The sequence below is a fragment of the Tetranychus urticae genome, chromosome 2, assembly GCF_039701765.1.
Source record: "Tetranychus urticae isolate SD_2017Ah chromosome 2, NJAU_TeUrti_SD_1.0, whole genome shotgun sequence".
NCBI classification, from domain to species: domain Eukaryota; kingdom Metazoa; phylum Arthropoda; class Arachnida; order Trombidiformes; family Tetranychidae; genus Tetranychus; species Tetranychus urticae.
Genome location: NC_142959.1, coordinates 27,316,137 through 27,337,641, shown reverse-complemented (window position 1 = coordinate 27,337,641; position 21,505 = coordinate 27,316,137). Strand labels below are relative to the sequence as shown.

Here is a 21,505-nt window from a genome sequence, read left to right as displayed (position 1 = left end):
TAATTTGGCGATTATCATTTCCTTTTTGCTTCTCTCCATTTTCTCCATTTCATTACCTTTTCTGTTTCTTGAGCTTACTTGAAGAGCAAACTGACGGAAAGTGTGAAAGGTTATTCACGGTTACTCAAAATGCTTACCAAACAACAACTAAACAACAACGTCCTACGCATTTATCATCATCATCATCAGCCTCAGCATTCTTGGCTTCAAGTTTTCTCATTTTCTTTTATTTTCTTCTTCTCCTTCATTGCCTCTATCAATTGATTTTTATCTTTCTTTCTCTCTTTTATCATTCATTTCTCTTCTTCATATTAACCTTTTTTTTATGTATCTCAAATTAGTGATGGCGATGATGATGTCAGATAAATTAAGTGAAAAATAGGAACCAAGTGAGACAAATAAATCTCCACAGATTTGACTGAATCTTTTGGCAAAAATAGGATCAACAAGAAATGGTGGAAAATGTAACATGGACTCCAGACACTGCCAAAATATTTTTTACCCTCCAGCCAAGATTGAAATAAACAAAAAAGAAACGCAGAAAGATGGGAAAAAGGCAACTTCTTTGGCCCACTTTTGAATCTATTTAATTTTGTCAAACTGAATCGATAACTAGATCATCATGGAAATCATCAGCAAGAGCAAAGGCAAAAGATACCTCAACTTTAACAACGAAAAACTCAACAGGAATACAAATTTTCACAAAGCTCAACATTAATTTGCTTAATGGTTATCATTTACTCACTTTGAATCTACTCATTGCAACCTCGGAATCAATGATATATGATGTTTAAGGAAAACAAGGAAGATCGGAAGCCAAAATTATACTTGAATTTGACTAGGAACCTGCAACCTTTTTTTTACAATTGAACATGAAATCATCTAATGATTATCTGTTTGCTGTTAATCATGATTCATAACGAATTTGGCTTCAAGATAATTTCCTTTTTCATCTTTTCCATTCCTGTTGAATCGTTATTTGTTAAAGATTACAAGATTTTATAAATTTGGTTGTAATCTGATGAGTTGCTGGAGTAAACGGTAAAATTTATAAATACACCTAAAGTTAGATGGCTGCGTTGAAACAAGGATCAAGAAGAGAAAAGTTGAAATGTCTCAGATGCAAAAAAAAACGAAAAGAAAAGAAAAAATGAAGGAAAGTCAGATGAAGAGAAAGAAAAAAAGGAACAAAAGCAAACAAAAAGAAGCCAAAACTTCCTTCACCTAAGCCAAACACACAACTCTTCTCACTTTAACTTTATTTTCTTTATTTTCTTTCTTTTTGTCTCTACTCTGGTCCTACTTGTTAGATTCATGTTGGCGTTTAGTTACACCGTTTGAACAGTTTCATGTAGGCGTTCATGATGCTGATAATATGCTAAAGAAAGTTTGATTCATTCCTGCTGTTAATTCTCAAACCTTTTTCTCTTCATGATTCTCTCCATTCTTTCACCTTCATTACATTTTAAACGGATCAAAACGAGAACCAAATTTTCAATGAGACTTTCCTTTCATATCTCACTCATCACAGCAATTGAACAAATAATATGCTAAATATACAAGATGAACATTGTTTAATCATTAGTTGGTACAATTATAAGTAACATGAAAAAATAGTGGAAACAAATGTTAACAAAAAGCTCTATGGTTAATGCTGGCAAAATCAAGACTAAACTTATCCACTGGAAATCGGATTCTCAGGGTTAAAATCAATTATCTTGCTGGGTTGTTAAATCTAATTTACAATTCAAGCTTATTAATGATTCTGCGTTTTTTTCAAAATTGTTTCCTTTACCCGGTAAATTTTTACCTTTACCTACCATGTTGTATTGACTAATCTTGATCTTACGCTATTAGCAATCGTTAAAAAGCTGATTTACCGGTTTTTCATTCCATTCCACGCGTTTATCCATAATTGATTAATAGATTATCATTGTGATTCTTGTCTAGTCTAAATTTGTTCCTCTATTGATTTATCATATTTCCTCCTCCACAATTTTGTTCACCGGAAATTATTATGATTATCATCAAAAAGTGAAATAAAATTAGGATGTGACAGAGATGATCAAGATGTGTGTGTGTGTTAAAAGGGATGTATGTCAAACGATGTCATAAATTTGAACCAGCTTTTACACTCACGCAAACAACTGACACACCAAGAAGGAATTGAGTCTGTTCTTGGCTTCCATATTGTAGGCGAAAGTTGGTTAATTAAAGGACAAGAATAAGGAATGATTAAGGAAATCAAATGAGAGTTTATTCCCACGTTGATGCATAATAAACCGGATCAGTTAGAAAACACCCAAAATTACCAAAAATATTCACCAAAATCTGATTTCTTTTTGGTAGTCCATTCAATTTGTTGAAAGTTATCCACCCAATTGTCCATATAATTAGTTACACTTTCCAATTAACCTTTGCCCATTGTTATTATCCGTGAAAACCTGGTAGCAATTTTATTAGCATTTCAATAATTTACAAAGTAAACAAGAGATGGTTCAAAAACTGGTTAAGACATGGAATAATTCTAGATTTTTAATTTACTCTTAATTTTACACAAATTTAAGTTATAAAAAAGGTGTATTTAACTAAAAGGGAAATTTCGTAGTGACTTTAACAAAAGATAATCGTAACAAAAAAACGAAATGAATAAGCTGAAATTGCACAACAAAGATAATTGTGAAATGTTGAGGGTTCATTTGGGATAAAGAGATTGATTATTTCAAGCTTGACTGTATTGAGACTGGCTTTGGCTTGAACAAGATCAATGAAATTATTAATTTGATAATCAATTAGATAATCATTAACTTTAAGTCTTGTTTGAGTTTCAATCTAGATTTGTCCTTTAGATTTGCGCTTTACTTGGCCAATTTGCTTGCTTATTTACTTCGGCGGTAGATTTTCTTGAGCAACCAGTGAAACACATCGAGCGGGACTTGCTGAGGATATTCAAATTTCTCAATGAGAGATTTAATTTCTTGATATGATTGTTCCTCGTAATCTTGATAGACTTTTCTCATGTTCAACTGATCATAAATTTCTCTGACTTTGGCGACATTTTTGACATCCTCAAGAGCATAATTTTCCAATAAAATTTTCTTTTGCTCCTCGTTACATAATTTTAATGCGGTTACAAACAGCCAGCAACATTTTCCTTCTTCAATATCTCGGCCAATCTTTCCGATTACAGCGGGATCTCCATAGCAATCAAGGAAATCATCTTGAACTTGGAAGAAGTGGCCAAACTTGAGCAAAATCTCTTCAGCTTTTTCATGAACTTCTTCTTGGACGATTCCAACTAAGTAAAAAGCCAATCGAATGGGCAGTGAGAAGCTATAAAAGGCAGTTTTGTATTTCACGATGGCAGAGTATACATCTTGAGTAAAGGCGGAGGGATTCTTCTTCATTTCAGGCGTTGAATTCAGCATGTCAAGACATTGACCTTTAATTGTTAAATCGGTAATCTACGAAAGTAAAAGAAAAAGAGATTAATCAGTTTTGATAAACTAAAACAAAGCTAGAAAGGTGTGAGAGCTTATCCATTCATCATTATTGCATTAACAATTATTGGGTATTTATCAAAGAGTAATTGTTATACTCTTTGGTATTAATTGACATTGAATAAAATCAAATGAAATAAACTTCATTCAGAATACAGATTGAACAAATTTCTTTGTCTAAGTTTGAGGCTATCTGCTTGTTATCATTAATTTGCTGACAAATTTCAAAATTGATCCTCTAAGTTGAATAATTACCAGTTACTCAAATAGAATGCGATGACTAATTTGAAAAAATTTAGAGCATTTTGACAGAAATTAATCTAAATGTCTTCAATAGCTATACCTTTACAATTTTTCAGTTCATATGATGATCTAAAATTGAGAACAAAAAATTCTCGTAGAAAACTGTCTTTAAAGGTGTAGAGCACTCAAAATTATAATATAAGAAGATTTCAAAAATAATAATTGATGTATCTAAGAAACACCCAAAATAAAAGCTTCCAAGAAATGGTTAAAATTATCTGTTGCGGGATTTTGCAGACACAGACATCTTTACATGGATAGTTAAGTAGTTGATTATGAAGTCCGAATCAACATCTAAAACTCCACAAGGACTGCAAATCGCAAGTATTTTCAAGACTAAAATAAGAATTGCTGATCGCACAAAGACGAGACAAAGCACTTGAAACATCTTAAATTAACCGCAATTTTATCAAAAATGAACTTTGTTTTCAGAGTCCATAGTGACTTTGTGGCCTTGAAATTTTCCTTTCCATACTCTGAATAGCTCTTTGAACAATAACAAAGAACGACTAGATTATCTGAATAATCTGATTGTTCCATATATTCATCGGTATCCTCACCTCATGGAAGAGATGCATTATTTGTAGATAAGCAGGTTCTTTTGAAAAATTTTCCCTGAGAAGGGAATAAATACAACTGTTCAGAAGAATACCATCGTTGATTGCGATCAAACCGACACCTTCCTGGAATAAAAAAGAAAAGGGTTTAAGTCAATGATTATATTTTGATACAGAAAAAGATATATCAGCAGGAATCAAGAATACTCTCGTACATTATAAGTAATCTAAACTAGACGGATTAATAATGATGAATACACGTGAAAGTAAAATGAAAACAAGAAAATGAGGAAAAAACACTCATAAACATGATTTCAAATAATTTGAAACTTAAAGAACCTTTTTATAGTATTTTCAAACATTAACCCTTAAAATTGAAAGATGGCTGAGAAGCTTTAATTTTTATATGAATATAAACTTTTCAACCATATTTTTGCTAGAAAACTTGTCAAACTTGACAAATCAAAGAAACAAAAATGTTTAGTAAACTATTTCAATATAAATGATAGCAAGAAAATTTCAATGATTTAAGGGTTAAATAAAAATTGAAGATTAAAAAAACTCAAGTTGATTGAAATTCATCTGCGAGTGAGCTTTTGAAGGTTATGCTTTGTAATCAACATACAAGTAACAAAAATATATCTTTTCCTGATGATCATTATATTTGATCAATTGAGAGTATTTACCTTCTTGTACCAACAGGGTTGACCGCGACGGGTCAATGATTGATCCATTATATCATCATGGATGAGGAAAAAAGCTTGGAGTATCTCAATGCACCAGCCAAGTATTCGAGCTTGATAAGATTTGTCTGAATCCAATTTCTTGTTCTTTTTCAATACTTGATAGGCAAGAACTAAAGCCATTCCTCTATTTTTTTTACCGTGAGGCACATTGTAGACGAGAACCTGTTTTCAGTCAACAAAAGTAAATTATTGTAATCAACCAAACCAAATACATTCCAAGAAGCGAAGATGAGTAAAGATTGAGACAGGTACAGATGATGGGTGAGTGTTTGGAGAGAGAGAGAATAAAAAAATCAAGATCAATGATGATGGTCAACATAGTATCATTTACTTTTACAGTTATCTGATTAAAACAGGGCACAGTAAAAGAAGATGTTAAGTAGAAAAGAAGTTTACCTGTTTAAGCCAGGTTGAAACTCGTCTCAAGTCCGGGTTAACGTTATTTGTTAACTTTTCCGTTATAACATCAAAGGTTTCGTTGAAAAGAGTTTCTTCCCGTTTTTCCATGTCCTCAATACCAATATTTACGTGAGGAACTTGACAGATTTTTGGTTCATTTTTTGGTGCACTAAACATATTTGAAAGAGAAAGAGAAAAAATTATTTAAAATTTGAATAAGACAATTGTATAAATGTTAGTCGTGTCAAAAGGTAAAGGAGAGTTAAGCTTTAGCGGTAAGTTTCTCTAAGCGCAAAAAGGTTAGGCGCATCTATTATACGAAGTGTTCAAAATGACGAGGAAGGAATATAATTGTGAAAATTTTGATTAATAATCATACCTCTGGGCTCTCTCGATGCAATTCATATTCAATTGTCTAGAGTTAATATGCAACGGCAAAATGTTAACTTGGAACAAACAATTGAAACTAAAGGGATTGATTTACCGAGATAAATTTAAAGGGAAATCAATTTTTTACTGAAGATACAGAAAATCGTGTAGAAAAGGACGTTGATAGTTGACAGTTTCAAAGCAATCTAAAATGCAGTGAGGATAAACATAGAAATATGAAAAATAAATTAGTAACAGAAGGAGGAGAAGATTTGAGATAAAAGATTCAATTAGAGCGATTACTAATTATTACAGACAAAGCAAACAATGAATAGATATTTAAGGACAAGACAATTAAGAGGCATAAGGAAAAACTTGAATTCCTTTGGTAAGCCGGCTAGGATTGTTTACATTGAAATTAGGTGAATAACTTGAGTTAAAGGACAAAACATGGTAATTGGAAAACACAAGTACACATAAACTGCTAATGGAATAAATCATCAACTCATCATCAAAGAAACATGTTGACAAAAAATTCTATTATTAAGATAAGTCGATTATCTTGGAATGATAAATGACGCTTAATAGTTTTAAAAAAATGGATTTTGCTGTTAAAAAGCAATAAGTCCATTTCCACTTGCAGATATCCATGTGATGTTGAGTTGGTGAGCTTTTTCTGGTTTGATTACATGTTGACACAACAATAAGGAGAGGTTTACATTGATTGATACAAATTGACATGTAACTTACCTGGTAGTGTAGTTGATCTTATAGAAGAGGATTGAACGCCTAATGTGTTTAACAGTTAAATTAAATCGAAAGAACAATTTAAGCATCAAGGTACATTTATAATCTCAACATAAGGAGTTTATGTTTGTGTTGGTGAAGTGGTTGTTGTGGTGATGTTTTATGCACCAGATTATTCTAAATAACGCAATGGTAATTTGTAAACATCACTAGTTAATATAAAAAAGATGGATTGTCGTTAAATGGGTCTATCATTGGTCAACTATTGATACGTTGATTAGTTTTGATAAGTTAATAAAAATAAATGAGAATAAACATGAAAACAGGTTACCGGGTTGTAAGTGCATAAAGCAAGAAGCAAAACATAAACATGAAGGGAAACACACACAAGAACGCATAAGCAAACTGATGACTCTTTTTTAAACTAACATCATCTTCAATGTAACTGGTTTACAATTTCTGGTTTATGGTTTTAAATATAACTTTATTTATTAACTAATAATCATTATTCACTAATAATATTATTAATAAACAGTCGATAGGCATTAAAATTAATATTATTCCAGTTGATGATCAAATATTTTTATATTTCATATAATCTGATAAATGATTGAGGAAAATTGTCACCGAAGATTAATATCACTGATTTCCTAGACAAAATTTCAGTAGAAAAGTAGTTAATTCAACTAAAATGAACTAAATTTACCCAGAGCAATTCAAGTGCAAATAAAAATTAGCCATCAGATTATGGTAATCATTTTCCTTCTATTTCATAGGAATACGTTACTTGGAAATTGACTACCCATAACAATCCATAACATTGTTGACAAATTGTAGATTCTGTTGATAACTGATAGCATGATGAATTGTCACGATTATCAAAAATTGTAGATCTTTAACAGTAACCACTAAACTGGTTAAAAACTGGTAAATTTTAAATAATTGTGACTAACATTTCAGTGTCAGCAATTTGGTTACAAAAACTGCGCAAGTTCGGTTCCTTTTAAGGACAATTTAGATGAACATTGGTATAATTCATGAATAAATCACTTAAAAATCAACTTTTTAAACAGCATTAGTTAATTGGGAAAGATAAATTATTCTAAATTAATGATAGCTATGTTTAAATATTTCAGTTAAAATTTCAAATAAAAGGTTAATTTATTTTATTTGAATGTAGCGCTATAGTTTGAGAGATATTGTTACTATGGCAACATTTTTTGTGCAATGGTTTTTGTCAAATAAAATTTGAATGAATTTGTAACCGCCAAAAAGTGAAGTTTCATCACAAACGCTATTCTTTATCGTCTGTTTTTAATTTGTTTGTTATTAATTAAAATTTATTTTGCTATACATTGTTTGGTGTAATCCTCTAGTAATGGATTTTTCGTCGAATAGATCGCGTATACCTGCTTTATCTGCGGTTAAACCCAGTAATAAAACCTTATCATCCGCTTCTGAATCTATGTTTTCTTCAAAATCAGATACAAGCTATCGATATGGACTTTTTAGCACTGCTAGAAAAAGTGCAAGTGTTTCACGAACAAATAAGTATTCAAATTGTCATTCTGCCATTTCATCTAAACAATCTAAAGGTTTATTCAGTCAAACACCTAAAACTGACAGGTAATTTAATTTATTTTCTTAACATAAGCATGAACCAATTTACAGTTTTTGTTTATCCTTTACAGAGTATCAGTTTATGCTGCCTCAGCTTCTGGTCGAAGAAGCAGTATTGTTGGCGACCGTAATCGACAAAAGGATTGTAGACCATTGGCAGAACCAAAATACCAAAATGACTGTATTGCGAAGTTAATTCGTTTCCTAACTGAAAATGGTTATTCGAGTCCAATCCCTTCAAAATTTCTCAAATCACCCTCAAAGCAAGATGTTATCAGGGTTTTTGAATTTCTTTTTTCCCAATTTGATCCTACGTTAGTAGTTACTCCAATCGAAGCAAATGTCCCCGAATTGATGGTACAGTTTGGATATCCTTACTATATCACAAAATCTACTCTAGTTGCAGTTGCGGGACGTCATGCTCTTGGAAATTTACTTGGAATGTTTGAATTTCTTGTTGATCTTGCAAAATCATCGAATGACTTCTTTGCTGATGAAGAAGATTTGATTTGTGCTCCTTTTGTTGCTGATGAGGTTTTTATCAAGTCACATATCATGAATATTGTCTCAGAAGACATTGAAGATGTTGAACCATTTTTCAAGGACATGGCTTACAAAAAATTGGGTGATAACGAAGAAGAGCGTGATAGATTAATGGAAGCTCTGAACGAGGATACCGCTATGTTGGAGAATGTTGAAAAGGATATAGAGTATTATAATGCCATGCAAGCGAGGATTGTCCAGTTTGAAAATGCATTTGAAGAATATGAAAAATACAATTCATGTATGGAGGTAAGGAATCTCAAAGATGCAGAAGAATTGGCCGCGGATGAAGAAGAGATTCTCACACTTCAGAAAACTAAAGCTATGACTTGTGAAGAAGAGAAAGCATTAGAGATCATTATTAAAGATCAACCTTACCAGATTGCCGATATCCAAACTGAACAAGATAAACAACTTCAAATAGAAATGGAAACCAATGAAACTCGACAACTTAGTAGAAAAGTTAAGCATGAAATTAATCAACTTGCTTCAGAGTTGGCTTCACTGAAAACTTCAATAACCAAGAGCAATTCCAACTTTGTGTCCGCAACTAATGCCGAGATGATAAATCTAAACTCGCATCCTATCAAAAAATGCACACCATGGGTCATTGAAAAACTTCAATCAACTGATCTTCAAGATATTCTAGATTGTTTATCAAGACCAGATGCCATCAATAATATTGACGAGACAACGAAACGTGCTAACAAATGCATGAACGGATTTGTCAATTATTTCATCGAAACCTCGGTTGGTTTATCTGCTAAGCTCGCCAGGATTAAGGAGAATAACAAACAGCATGATGCCAGTGTTTTTGATAAGGAAAGAGAATTAGAGGAACTTCAAGAACAGTTACCCTCTGCTGAAAAAGATCTCCGTGAATTTAAGAAACACAATGAAATGGAGAAAAAGTTAATGATTGAAACTAACGAAGGGTACAGAAAAATGATTGAGGAGTTTACTCTTAGTGCCACAGAAAGTTCCAAAGAATACGAAAACCGTTTATCACGCGCAGAGCAAGCGTAAGTTTACCGAAATTTTTGAATGATATGTTTATCTACATATTTATATGATATTATATTTTTAATATTTAAACAACTTCTTGTTAATTTCAGATTAACCCATGAAAAGGAAGCAACTCAAGCGTTGATTGAACAGGATCAAATCGGACGAACAAAACGTAAAGAAGCTTTCAGCCGAGTGACCCAAAATTTCTACAAAATTGTGTGTACAATAGAAGAGGCGGAGAAGAGGAAAATCGCAGATCTTGAGGAAAAAGTTGCCGGAGCAGAAGCTGCTCGAAAAAGGCTGCAACAAAAGGTTTTGCAAACTAAATCAACTTGAACGAAACAATTGAAGTGTATCTTTCTCATCCTCATTGTTACCCTTTTTGTACATTATTTATCGCCATGTAAAACATTAATCTCAACCAATTTTATATAATACAGTTATGAAAGAAAATAATTTTCATGTGTAAAAACTCCCCAATCATCATCAATTGATTTTATTCAAGCTTATTATATCCATCATAACAAAGTGAAATGGAAGTTATATATTGAGTCATTAAATCGTGATAAAGTCATGAAAATTCAAAGTAAATTTTGGGTAAAGTGAATATCCAAAAACTCTGAGCAAAAAAATCATTTATTATTTCAAATTAATTGAACATGCATTTGGCAGATCGGAAGAGTTAATTGATCTGTACTTGAAGTGTCAATCAGTACAAGATTCACCATAATTTTATAATTACAAATTTTAGCTTTTTATTAATTTTTTTGTTGGTCTATTAGGATTGTCATTTGCATGCGATGAATGAATGCATGATAATTATACAAATAAATGTATTCTTGAAGCAATCAAAAAACCAAAAGGTTTTTGACAATATTTGACAATAACAGCAATTAATGTTTCCTTAAATATGTAATCGTTGAGAGGAAGCGAAATGTATCAAACAAAAATCGATTGATCCGATAATCCAAAATGCATTGTATAATAGGCAAAGAATGACAATTACAGGCTTAATATTTAACCCACAATCAGCTCTGTTTGAATTATATTTTGGATAAATTATTGAACAATCATCGCATTATCAAGATAACAGTTTATTTGATGTTTCCTTGCTTCAGACTGGATATTGATAAATCAAGTTGTTGAAAATGTCCAAACTTGCTGCGACAATACAAAAAAATGTATCATCTTTGAGCGAATAATTGAAGGTTAATTAGTTAATTGTGATTCCAAGCTTTTTTACATGAATGCTGTTGAAATAAATGATGATTTTATGTTGATAATGGTAAATCATTAATCAATCAAGTAAACGGGAAATTTTGTATCACAGAATAATAGTAAACACCTTTTTTGTCAAACATTAGATTAATAAGACCAGGATGATATTGAAATGTTTAAATATTCCCTTACAATTAATTATTGCCTTCAATGGTTGATAAATTAACTTGGTTAACTAAGCTTAACTAAATTAAATATGTTTTAATAGCTGAAATGAAGAACGGAGCAAAAATCACAAAACAAGGGAAATATTTGAATATTACAATTTCTGGTTTTTCATTCGTTTTTTTGTCCTTTTGTAAGGATAAAATTGAAAGATGAAGAAATACATTTAGTTGCACAAAATATGTTCAAATGATTAACTAATCACTTAATTGTTTTATAAACATTTGAATATTGCAATGTGAAAAGATACTCTCAAAATATTGTCAAGATTACAATAAAATGTAATACAACATGATATCTGTGATTTCACTTTTTTATAGCTTTTTTCAAGTATTTTAGGCGATTTATAGCTCTGAGCTGATTTTCAATCAAACAAAGAAAAATATTGTCCCACAAACATTGTGTCGAAAGAGAGGAAGAAGAGTATAAGATGATGATGACGATGATAATATTGAGATACACAGGAAGATGTGAAGATTAAGAGGTAAACAGTTTGGAGAAGTTACGTCGTTAGCTGATAGTAAATTGAAATATATTGGGATTTGCAGCATTCATAGAACGAGAAGAGTTAATTTCCACAGTTAATGAGAAAAAGGAAAACAAATTTTCATGTTTGACCAGCGACTATTGACTTAGCAGCACTCGATGGGTTGATTGGGTGGATAAGGAGCAAAATATAATATAATATTAGAGTGAAATTAAAATACAGAAACAAGACAACATTAGTGTTTCTATTTTTCAGAAGGTATTACGAGGTAATTGACAGAAATAAGAATTGGCATAAGAATCAATGATCTCTTGTTGAGTGCATCTATGGTTATCATGCAAAGTGTTTTAGTGATGAAAGCGAGTGTTCAAGCCGAAAAAACAATGAAAGTCTTTATCGAAGATTTGACCAGAAAAATCACATTTGTCAAACAAATCTCATTGTGAACAGAAAAGTTGACCCACTAAAATAGATAATCTTTGGGGAAAGATTGAGAGATATTAGATTCATCCTATAAAAATTAAGTCTTTCCATACAGATTTTATCCATAGATGTACTCATGATAGTACAATAGTGAAGAGAATAAGATGACGAGAAGAGAGGAAGAGATCAATAAATATTACAATGATAGTGAATATTAATAGATGTAAAGAAGAAGAAATAAACGAGAACAAAATGAGCACTCCAAATTGAAAAAGGCTCCATAACATGAAGGGTATGGATCAATTGGTTGATGTTGATTAAATTGATAGTTTCCTTCCATATGTACAATAGGGTTTGATGAATGTGATTGAATCTCTCCTCTGCATTGCTTTATTGGTTTAAAAACGAGAATAGGATTTGTCTCCGTCAAATAAAATTGTCACTCGATGTGGTTTTTTTGTATACAGGTTATTGACAAAGCATCTTTTTTTGGTTTTGTTGGTTGTTTTTGTTTGTAGTCTTTATAAAGTCATCTCGTATCCGAAGGAAAAAACGCAAATTTTCGCAGGCAAAACAAACAATTAAATATCAAGGACTAAATTCGAATAATATGATTTCATCGGCGTAACATTAATTTCAAAACTAACATCATAATGATCTGAAAAGAAAAGTGGAAAAAGAAAAAATCAGTAAATGAAATAAATAAACTTGAATGATTATAATGTTAACCAAGCTAATGTTATGCAAATTATCATTAAGAGAATAAAACCAAAGGGGAAAATCATAATTATTAGTTATAATTCTTATTTCCGTGTTACTAACATTAATGACGTATGAATCAAGTCCCAAAGTAATAATACTTGGAGACAATCGGGTTGGGAAGTTGTAAAAATTGTCAATTGTGCAGATGAAATTGAGAAAAGGTAGTAAATTAGTGAATCTCTGGATTATTACTGGCTTGAGATTTTGTCAAGACTCATGATTATCTGAGCGGTAATTAATGATTCTGTTTTGATAAATAAGAGATAAAAAATATGAAACAAGTAAAGTGTGATTTGTCATACCGAAAGTGTCATTGTTGTCCAATCGGTACCAAAACTTGGACATAACTAATTGGAAAGATTCCCGTTTTTCCATTTATCGTTCCTTCAAACCAGTTGTCATCGAGCTTTTGGTTCAATTGGATGATATCACCTTCTTTGAATTCCAGTTCCCTTGGATTTTCAGCATCAAAATCATACAAAGCTTGACAGCAAGGGCCTCGGTTGACCGGAGATCGAGCTGGAGAACGAACAGGTGATGGTAAAGGAGATGCTAATGTTTGAATCAATAAAATAATAGCAAAGAGCACGATGCAGAGGATAATGAAGGTTGGAGGGTAAATGGGGCGATTTTAGGATGGGTTGGATGAATATGATTGCATGCAAATTGATTGATTGATCGATTGGATGGAGATAAAGAGAAAAGTCAAGGGATGAAAAAAACAGCAAGTAATGGATGAAATTAAAATAGACAAAAGTAATAGTGAATAACGAATTTGAAACGTAACATCGGCCAGGTGAGAAATGACAGAACGAAATTGAAACGGAGTCAAGATTAACGTTGACAGCAGGGGATAGGTGAGAAAGAGAAGAGAAAGAGAGACAATACATGTTAGTAGGACATAAAAGTAATTATTAATATTTGTTAGAATATTTTAGACTAGAATTGATTGATATTGCATTGTTTAAGCAATGAAATTAGTAATTGTTAAGCTATTAGGCAAAATTTGTTAGTACCGTTAGGAGATTTAGAGGAAACTCCGTTAGCTGGGCTGGTCAACAAAAGCGAAGACGGTTTCGTTGGTGATGTGGCAGGAGATCGCGCAGGAGAAACTTGTGCTGAAAGTCGATGTAGAGTATCGTAATAGTAGAAATTTGGAGAAGTGAAGAGAGCGAAAATACAAGAAGAAGCGAAAGCAGAAAGCATGGGAATGGAAGCGACAGAAGGAAAAAGGATGACAAATGTTAGTATGTGAATGATAACAAGGTAAGGACATGAATTAAATTGTTCACGCTCACCGTAAAGCCGACACCAAAATTAACAAGACAAATATATGAACTGATTTAAGATGCCAAACATCATCGGTTAAGAGTATTTACTCTCGACTTTTCTTTCAGGTTATTTGATTCACTTCAACCAAAATAAAGATTGGGATAAATCAAATAACCTAATTTGTAAGTAAATTTTGAATTGTTATAAAGGATGGAAAGTGAAATGATAAAAATGGTAAAATAATAAAAAAATTCAAATTACTATGATTGTTGGTTGCGGTTTTACCGTTCTTAAAGTGAGCAGAATAATTATTGAATTGAGAATAGAAAATATTTGAACCATTGGTGTGTCCTGGCGTTTCTCCTACAGGAGTAAGATCATCATGATGTGGAGGCAGAACTTCCTCAATTTTTTTCGGCACATAAGGTTTAATTGGTTGTTCAGCGGAAATCCGTTTCCTGTAATGCATTTCAAAAATATTGATAGTAAATATTATTAGGTAAGAAAGAATAAAGTTCAATATTGAAGAGAAAAAAAGATTGATGAAAAAAACATAAAGAACAAGAAAAGAGTAGGTAGACCATGATAAAGACATTCTGATTGCATGATAGTTCTTTGATTATTGATCTTGAAATTTTTGATTGAAAGGAAATTTCATCACTTCATGCGATTTAAATGGTTAAAAGCAAATGTAAACATACTGATCTGCAAGCCGAGATGATAAACTTTCCAAGATTGAAGCACACTGGGAATGATATTCAAAGAGTGCTTCGGATAATGCCACCAATTGAGAGATTTGCTCAGGTTCATTCTGTAGTAGATTGTGCATTCCCATTGATGCAAGATTGAACGATTCTTCGAATTTCTCTTCCGAAGTTTTGACCTCTTCTTCCGTAACATGTCCACCTGATCGCTTTTTCCTCTTTTTACCATCAAAATCCAAACGGCGACTCTCTAATTTTTTACGATGATGCTGTAATTTAAAAGAAATGATGTGAAAATTAGAAATGGAAATTTAAATTGAACATTTGGATGAGAATCCTGAACCGATTTTCTATAAAATCAAACAATTCGTAAAGTTATTTCAATGAAATTATAATTATTGTTTAATTATATAATAAGACATAATTTTAGCAATTATATTTTCATTAAATTCAATCAAATTCAATATTATTGATTTGTGTGAGGAAATTACAATTCAATCTTTTTTGGTGAGACAAATAAAAAGATTAATCATCAATATTATATTGAATCGATAAAAATATTGATTGAATTAAAGTTTGAATTAGTGAATGGTTGTAAGACGTCAGCCTTCTTTGAACACTCAACAGTCAATTAAAAGAATTTTCTGCCTTTTCATCAATTTTTCGATGACATGATCAATTATCTGCAAAATGTGACTTTACTAGTAAAATGATGTTGATAATAAGTCAAAGGTTCAAAGTATAAAAAAAGCATTTCTTGAAACATTTCAATCAAAAATACATAAATAGGCAACAATAATGAAAAGATGAAAACATAATGTATTTGCTTCAATTTTGTTTGAAACTTGAGCTCATTGATTGCTAAAGGATAAAAATCAATAAACAGTTGGATATTAGGATAAAAGCCAACAAAGTGATCAAGAAATATCGAGTTATTTTTACTTTATATAAAAATCTATACCAAAACAGCTGAGAAATGTAATTAATATAGATAAAATAGAACTGTATTTAACTTTAATTTGGGAGACTTTTTTCATTGAAATGTCGGAAACAAGAGCAATCACTTTTTTCATTTATTGAAACTCTTTCTATATTTAGATATGAGGTTCTGAAAAAGACAAGGAAACATAAGAAGTAAAATGTTGAGGAAAAATATATAAAGTTAAGGAAATTACTATGAAGGAGGGAAAATGCATGACATTGTCAATCTCAGGTGAATGGAACAATGGTTATTAATACAATGACAAAATGATTAAATAACAACTATTATAACTTGGTAACTCTATTTATTCAGGGTCAGCTGAGATGTAAAAAGTGATTGATAGAGGCTTTCAGTTTAATTGAATATTCTGTTTATAAGGTTTATTAAATTTATCCTGGATTATCATTGGTAAGCAATTTAAATCAATTCAAGTGTTTGCTTCAAGAAAAGCGAAAAGTAAATAGGAAAATTTGAGCAAACGAAAGACTTTTTTTGGTGAATTACAACGACATTTTATCGAAATTTTCTTATTGATTCGGTTGACTGTAAAAGCCAAAAGTGAAACTTTATCCATCCCTGTTATTATCATCATCTCAGTATAAGTTATCATCAGCGATGAAAAGAGTAAAGTTCAATTGAAATTCTTTTGGATCATCAACATTATAATGATAAGGCTCATACAAACATTACATGCATTTATATACACATTTTCGGAATCGATAGTGAAAATGAACTTCAATTGAGTCGATGCATTGAACAGACAAACAGGGGTTAGAACAATAGACTACTAGTGTGTGTGGATAAAGTTGATCAGAACAGGTATAATGCATGATGATAAATGTAATTTTTGTTTGACATCTAATTGTAGTGGATCCAAGACTAGGTCATCATTCATTATATGAATAAAACAGTAAAGGTTTACAGTGTGAAAGTGGGTGAACTTTTCATGAGTAAAATGAGCTAACAATGGAAACCTTGAGAGTTGAATTAAGTTCTCGCTATAACTTATGCTACCCATGAAAATAATAACTACATGACCAGGCAATTCATTTAATTATTTGTCACACAAGGGATAAATTAAAAGCTAACAGAACAAAATTTTAGCTTTGAGACAAACAGATAAACTTGAAAAGCGATATAAGTAACAAATATTGGTTGAGACGCAAACAAATTATCAAACAGATAAAGAAACGACAGGTTTACAATGTGATACAATACTAATTACGTAATAGTCATCAGAGACATTAATTTTATCATACAAAGTGATACTTTGAAAGACTATTGGAACTCTGGAAATGATCAAATCATGTTTAATGTGAGGACAGAAGATGAATATGAAGAGAGGAAATCATGCTTAGCCGAAAATTTGAAAAGTCTGACAAACTATTGTGAGAAACTATTTTCTTCCTGACTCTTTATTCTGTCTTTCTTGTGGCTTTGTTGTCTAAGGGTTGGCGAACCTTTAATCCAAATCACGAAAAAAAATTTTGGGAATAGCAAATGGAAGATGAGGAAAAGATGTAAAAGAAAGTTATGATAATGATGGTTTGTGAAGAGAAAAGTTTAAGACTATTTTTCGATTATTCTGAAAAGTGTCTGGTTCTAGTGATGGAAAAATTCTGGCTCAGTCACATCTTTTAGGTTCCAAATAATCAGTCACAGTGAAGGAAAAAGCAATTTGCGCAAGACAATTTCAATTCAATTTCTAACGTATTCTGGTTTGTATTATTTCAAACTTAGTTTCTGCTTTGTCATCTTTCTTAAACAGATAGAAGACAATCAGAATATTTAAATTTAAAAATCATACATCGCTGAGAGCATTTCATAATTTATCGGAGATACTTTACATCAATCAGCTAAAAGCAAAATAATGGCTTGTAATTGATTTTTTGTCAGAAAAAAATGATGAACGACAATACATAACAGCGTGAAAGATTTCATGAGGAGACTATAATTGATATCCATGTCATTATAATTTGTAAAGAATATCAATTTTGCGAATTCTTTGTGAAATCCATTTTTCAGGAAGCTTTTCATTGGATTTGGAAATTAATGTCATAATGGATGAAAGTGTAACCTTACCATTACATCTCTAATATCTTTTGTTTGAAGGTGCGTTAAAGGTTCTAAGAAATTTTGTTTAACATTGTCTTCCAAAGCAAATTTGACTTCAGACATTTGTCGTAAAGCTTCACCCATCTCAATGAGACTTTGGCCTAGAAAAATAAAAAGCATATATCAGTATGACTATGTAAATTCAGTGGGAATGGTTCAATTCATTATAATTGAAACTAACCAAAACTATTATCCTCTCCTAGTTTACGCCCATATTTAATCATAGACTCTCCAAGGATCCCTTCTGGTTGATTGTATGCATGTCCTTTCGAGGACTGTACCTTTGAGGTAACCGTGAGTTTGGCTCTAGTGGCTTGATAACAAAACATGATAAATTGAAAAAGATTAAAATAAGTATTCTAGATGTTGATGATAGGATTCAAATGAACCGGTAGTGGAACGCACCAGGATTAGGTTGGAGATACTCCTTAGTTTTAGAGATCATTTCATCTACTAGCTCAACCGTCGCATCAGTTTTCTGTGAAAAAAATCAAAATAAAAATAAGTATTCAATTCGATTATGAAGAGTCAAAGTCATTTACCTTTTCCATTTCGTGGTACTCGTCAGTGAATTTTGTGCCCTCAACGGCACCCATTTTTTCACTAACATACTGTAATAGATTAAAAAAGATTAGCATTAGATAAATTATGAATCATGTGAAGATAAAAAAATGAGATAAGCGTTAATCAATTTAGTTGAGAAATAGAGGGTTAGATCTTAATGAGATAAACTCTGCATGTAAACGAAAAAATAAAAACATAAAAGGGGTTAAAGCAATCAAAACATCTACTCAGTTAACTTATCTAACCTAATTAACTGGAATTGTCGAAAAAACTGAGGGAATATGAAGAAAATTCTTTACAATAAACTTATACCAGAGTTATAATTAAGAAGCATGAAAACATGAAAATTACCTGATTAGCTTTATTGATTTGTTTCTTTAACCCAGCCAAAGCCATGGTTGCGATTATATTTCAACTAATGAAGTTATTTCAGTTAACGATGATAGGCTTACAGATGATTTGAGAACACACTGAAAATTAGATAACCTTTAAGTTGAACCACATTAAACAAATAGAATTGAACAAATAAAGATTATAATTAAGATCTTTGGATTAGACAGCAACAATAGAATTATAAATTAAAATAGATGAATTTCTGTGAAGAAGGAGAAACAAGAAAAAATAGTAATTGTGAGATCCCAAGTCAATAACAATTGGTTGAGTAAGTAGGGAAAAAAATTCATATAGTCTTACCTAGATTTAGGATTAATTTGGAAACAAGTTTGGACACCAGTGACTTTAATTGTTGATAATCGAAGATAAAATAATTCAATCAAACAATTTAGGTCAATTAGTTAACAGCTAACAGCCAGCAGCGAAGCAAAACTCAAAGCTTGTTTTCATTTCATCAAATCAAACCATAAGATGTGCTGGGTTTTGATCAATCGAAAATCGATTTAAATCGAGAATCGGCTACTCTATTTCAGATCGATCAAGAAAATGAAGAGATCGATTTAGTTCAGGATATTTTCTCGGTGCAAAAGGATTTTCTTGGAATTGCTCTAATTTTAATTGATTCTGAACTATTAATTTGGGGAATTATCGCAGAATTTTTCAACTATACACGTCCGCAACCAGGTAAAATATAAAACAATTCATAATTCACTCTTTTTTCAATAAAAATTATCTTTACAAAAATTGCAGGGCTAGACCCTTACTGAGTGTAGAGGAAACCTCTAAATGAGAGCAGGGTTTAACCCTTACCGATCGCAGGGCTTGACCCTCAATGAGCGTACTGAATTTTTATACAAATACAAGATAAATATAACCCTGATTTATACATCGAATTGCGCGGGCCTAGCATAACGTGGCCACTAGAGGAATGGATTCTGAGCCATTCAGCCATGTTACACTGGCTCAAAAGACACACTCTGTGGTGTCGTCATACAAAAACTTGTTCCAAATTTGTTTTTTAATAATTTGACAAATCAGTCACTCAGTTTGTTTTGCCAGAACGTCACTTATCAATTTTATTGGATAAATTTTCAATTGTGACTGGTTAGGTTTTTTAATTGAATTTATTTATTCTTGAAATATCATGGCAGGATCACCTTTGCGTCGTTTAATGGCGGAATACAAACAATTGACCCTCAATCCCCCTGAAGGGATCATAGCTGGACCAACAGGTGATAACAGGTGAGCTTTTAGATTGTTTTCATCACTCAAGTTATATCAAGTTTTGTCCTAAATCCGCAATTATTCTTAGTTTTCTGCTCGTAATAGGTATTTAATTGCTAGCAATCGAAGTGTTTCATCGTTACTTTACTACCGGTCAGCTGTTTTTTATTTAAAGCTTTCCCAATGGCTTGAAGTGTCAATCATAAAAACAATATGATATATTGATTAATTATAACAACTAGATGTTTTCATGCAACTTATTTGTAACAAGTTTTATTAATTTGCTTGCATTTTTCATTCCACTTCAGGTCCTGAAGGAACATGCTTTGAAGGTGGAGTTTTTCCTGCTAGACTAGTATTTCCTCCAGATTATCCTTTAAGTCCACCAAAAATGCAATTTACATGTGAAATGTTTCATCCCAACATCTATCCAGATGGACGTGTCTGCATTTCAATTTTACATGCTCCTGGAGATGATCCAATGGGCTATGAATCATCTGCTGAACGTTGGTCTCCAGTGCAAAGTGTTGAGAAAGTTTTACTCTCAGTCATTTCAATGTTAGCTGAGCCCAATGAAGAATCTGGAGCGAATGTTGATGCTGCTAAGATGTGGCGTGAAGATAGGAATCAATTTTATGCGATTGCTGATAAACTAGTTTGCAAGTCTTTGAATATTCCAGTGTAAATTGTTCAACTTATACAACCTGCTTGTCATTTATATCGTTAAAATTTAAGAAATCTTCAACTTTTTCGTCAATATTGGACTTTTCTTTGACTACACTCCACTATTCTCTTAAGGCAACGTTTTTTACTCTTTCTTTCTCGACTATCTCTTACTTTCCCTCTTACTTTTTTAGAAGAAAGGTTTCCTTAAGAGGGTAGTGGTGTGTACTCTCAGAGAAACACTCATTGGAGCTACGAAATAGTCTTCCATCTTTTCTTTAGCATTCGCCATCACAGCAATCTTGTCCTGTGGTTCAGATTTGTCTTCTTGAAGATACAATTTTCCACCTTCGTCAAGATGATACAATGGTTCCACATCGTCAACGTTCACTCCATCCAAAATTGAAGCATAATTGATGGACTCTTCTACTCGCGAATAAGGTTGAACATTCATCCGACTTGTCTATTTTCCGAGCTAAGCCATTGCATCTGGTTCGGCTTGAGACTAGTGGCAGCTTCGGCAAACTATAAACAAATCTTGACTTACTTACTACAATGTCACTGATCACTCGCTTATCGAGCGTCGCTTATAACTGATGCTCATTAAGTATTTTTAGACTAAAAAAAGTTGTAATTAGCAAAAAACAATAAGATTACAATGGAATAACAAATTGAAGCAAA

The 21,505-nt window shown here is 31.8% G+C and overlaps 4 protein-coding genes across 10 annotated transcripts; 2 read left to right on the top strand and 2 right to left on the bottom strand.

The window, feature by feature from the left end:
- Positions 1-2,509: 2,509 nt before the first annotated feature.
- Fpps (Farnesyl pyrophosphate synthase) lies at positions 2,510-7,768 on the bottom strand. Of its 4 annotated transcripts, none has more exons than XM_089267655.1 (6): positions 7,328-7,768; positions 6,625-6,830; positions 5,503-5,674; positions 5,047-5,268; positions 4,364-4,486; positions 2,510-3,464 (listed from the first exon to the last, which is right to left on the bottom strand). In XM_089267655.1, the coding sequence occupies exons 2-6, from the start codon at positions 6,708-6,710 to the stop codon at positions 2,880-2,882; spliced, it is 1,188 nt and encodes a 395-aa protein (XP_089123781.1). In that variant the 5' UTR covers positions 6,711-6,830; positions 7,328-7,768; the 3' UTR covers positions 2,510-2,879. The 4 variants fall into 4 exon arrangements, with proteins under 4 accessions (XP_089123781.1, XP_089123783.1, XP_089123782.1 ...); XM_089267657.1 differs by having other exon boundaries at positions 7,409-7,582; XM_089267656.1 differs by lacking the exon at positions 7,328-7,768 and adding an exon at positions 6,953-7,306.
- A 118-nt stretch (positions 7,769-7,886) lies between these two features.
- LOC107360440 (uncharacterized) lies at positions 7,887-10,383 on the top strand. Its single transcript, XM_015927098.3, has 3 exons — positions 7,887-8,247; positions 8,313-9,806; positions 9,900-10,383. Exons 1-3 carry the CDS (start codon positions 8,000-8,002, stop codon positions 10,126-10,128), a joined length of 1,971 nt encoding a protein of 656 aa, XP_015782584.1. The 5' UTR covers positions 7,887-7,999; the 3' UTR covers positions 10,129-10,383.
- A 29-nt stretch (positions 10,384-10,412) lies between these two features.
- Positions 10,413-19,382, bottom strand: EndoA (SH3 domain containing GRB2 like, endophilin-A). 4 transcript variants are annotated; one of them, XM_015927099.3, is made up of 11 exons: positions 19,238-19,382; positions 18,896-19,139; positions 18,523-18,591; positions 18,386-18,458; positions 18,162-18,293; positions 17,948-18,081; positions 14,881-15,152; positions 14,519-14,637; positions 13,924-14,025; positions 13,210-13,459; positions 10,413-12,803 (listed from the first exon to the last, which is right to left on the bottom strand). In XM_015927099.3, exons 2-10 carry the CDS (start codon positions 18,938-18,940, stop codon positions 13,218-13,220), a joined length of 1,188 nt encoding a protein of 395 aa, XP_015782585.1. In that variant the 5' UTR covers positions 18,941-19,139; positions 19,238-19,382; the 3' UTR covers positions 10,413-12,803; positions 13,210-13,217. The 4 variants fall into 4 exon arrangements, with proteins under 4 accessions (XP_015782585.1, XP_015782586.1, XP_015782587.1 ...); XM_015927100.3 differs by lacking the exon at positions 13,924-14,025 and having other exon boundaries at positions 14,441-14,637; XM_015927101.3 differs by lacking the exon at positions 13,924-14,025 and having other exon boundaries at positions 13,210-13,426; positions 14,441-14,637.
- Positions 19,383-19,407: 25 nt separating this feature from the next.
- LOC149094258 (ubiquitin-conjugating enzyme E2 G2-like) lies at positions 19,408-20,902 on the top strand. Its single transcript, XM_089267661.1, has 3 exons — positions 19,408-19,621; positions 20,089-20,169; positions 20,470-20,902. Exons 2-3 carry the CDS (start codon positions 20,109-20,111, stop codon positions 20,844-20,846), a joined length of 438 nt encoding a protein of 145 aa, XP_089123787.1. The 5' UTR covers positions 19,408-19,621; positions 20,089-20,108; the 3' UTR covers positions 20,847-20,902.
- Positions 20,903-21,505: the final 603 nt, after the last annotated feature.

What these genes read in the sequence shown, in the direction of transcription:
- LOC107360440 (XM_015927098.3), top strand. Translation starts at nt 8,000, where the DNA reads ATGGATTTTTCGTCGAATAGATCGCGTATACCTGCTTTATCTGCGGTT. An exon ending in CAAACACCTAAAACTGACAG is followed by an intron (nt 8,248 to 8,312) that starts GTAATTTAATTT and finishes TATCCTTTACAG; the next exon opens with AGTATCAGTTTATGCTGCCT. An exon ending in TTATCACGCGCAGAGCAAGC is followed by an intron (nt 9,807 to 9,899) that starts GTAAGTTTACCG and finishes TGTTAATTTCAG; the next exon opens with ATTAACCCATGAAAAGGAAG.
- Fpps (XM_089267655.1), bottom strand. Translation starts at nt 6,710, where the DNA reads ATGCTTAAATTGTTCTTTCGATTTAATTTAACTGTTAAACACATTAGG. An exon ending in AAGATCAACTACACTACCAG is followed by an intron (nt 5,675 to 6,624) that starts GTAAGTTACATG and finishes AAATATGTTTAG; the next exon opens with TGCACCAAAAAATGAACCAA. An exon ending in AACCCTGTTGGTACAAGAAG is followed by an intron (nt 4,487 to 5,046) that starts GTAAATACTCTC and finishes TTTTTATTCCAG; the next exon opens with GAAGGTGTCGGTTTGATCGC.
- LOC149094258 (XM_089267661.1), top strand. Translation starts at nt 20,109, where the DNA reads ATGGCGGAATACAAACAATTGACCCTCAATCCCCCTGAAGGGATCATA. An exon ending in GATCATAGCTGGACCAACAG is followed by an intron (nt 20,170 to 20,469) that starts GTGATAACAGGT and finishes ATTCCACTTCAG; the next exon opens with GTCCTGAAGGAACATGCTTT.
- EndoA (XM_015927099.3), bottom strand. Translation starts at nt 18,940, where the DNA reads ATGGCTTTGGCTGGGTTAAAGAAACAAATCAATAAAGCTAATCAG. An exon ending in AAATCAATAAAGCTAATCAG is followed by an intron (nt 18,592 to 18,895) that starts GTAATTTTCATG and finishes AATCTATTACAG; the next exon opens with TATGTTAGTGAAAAAATGGG. An exon ending in AAGATATTAGAGATGTAATG is followed by an intron (nt 15,153 to 17,947) that starts GTAAGGTTACAC and finishes TTTAAATTACAG; the next exon opens with CATCATCGTAAAAAATTAGA.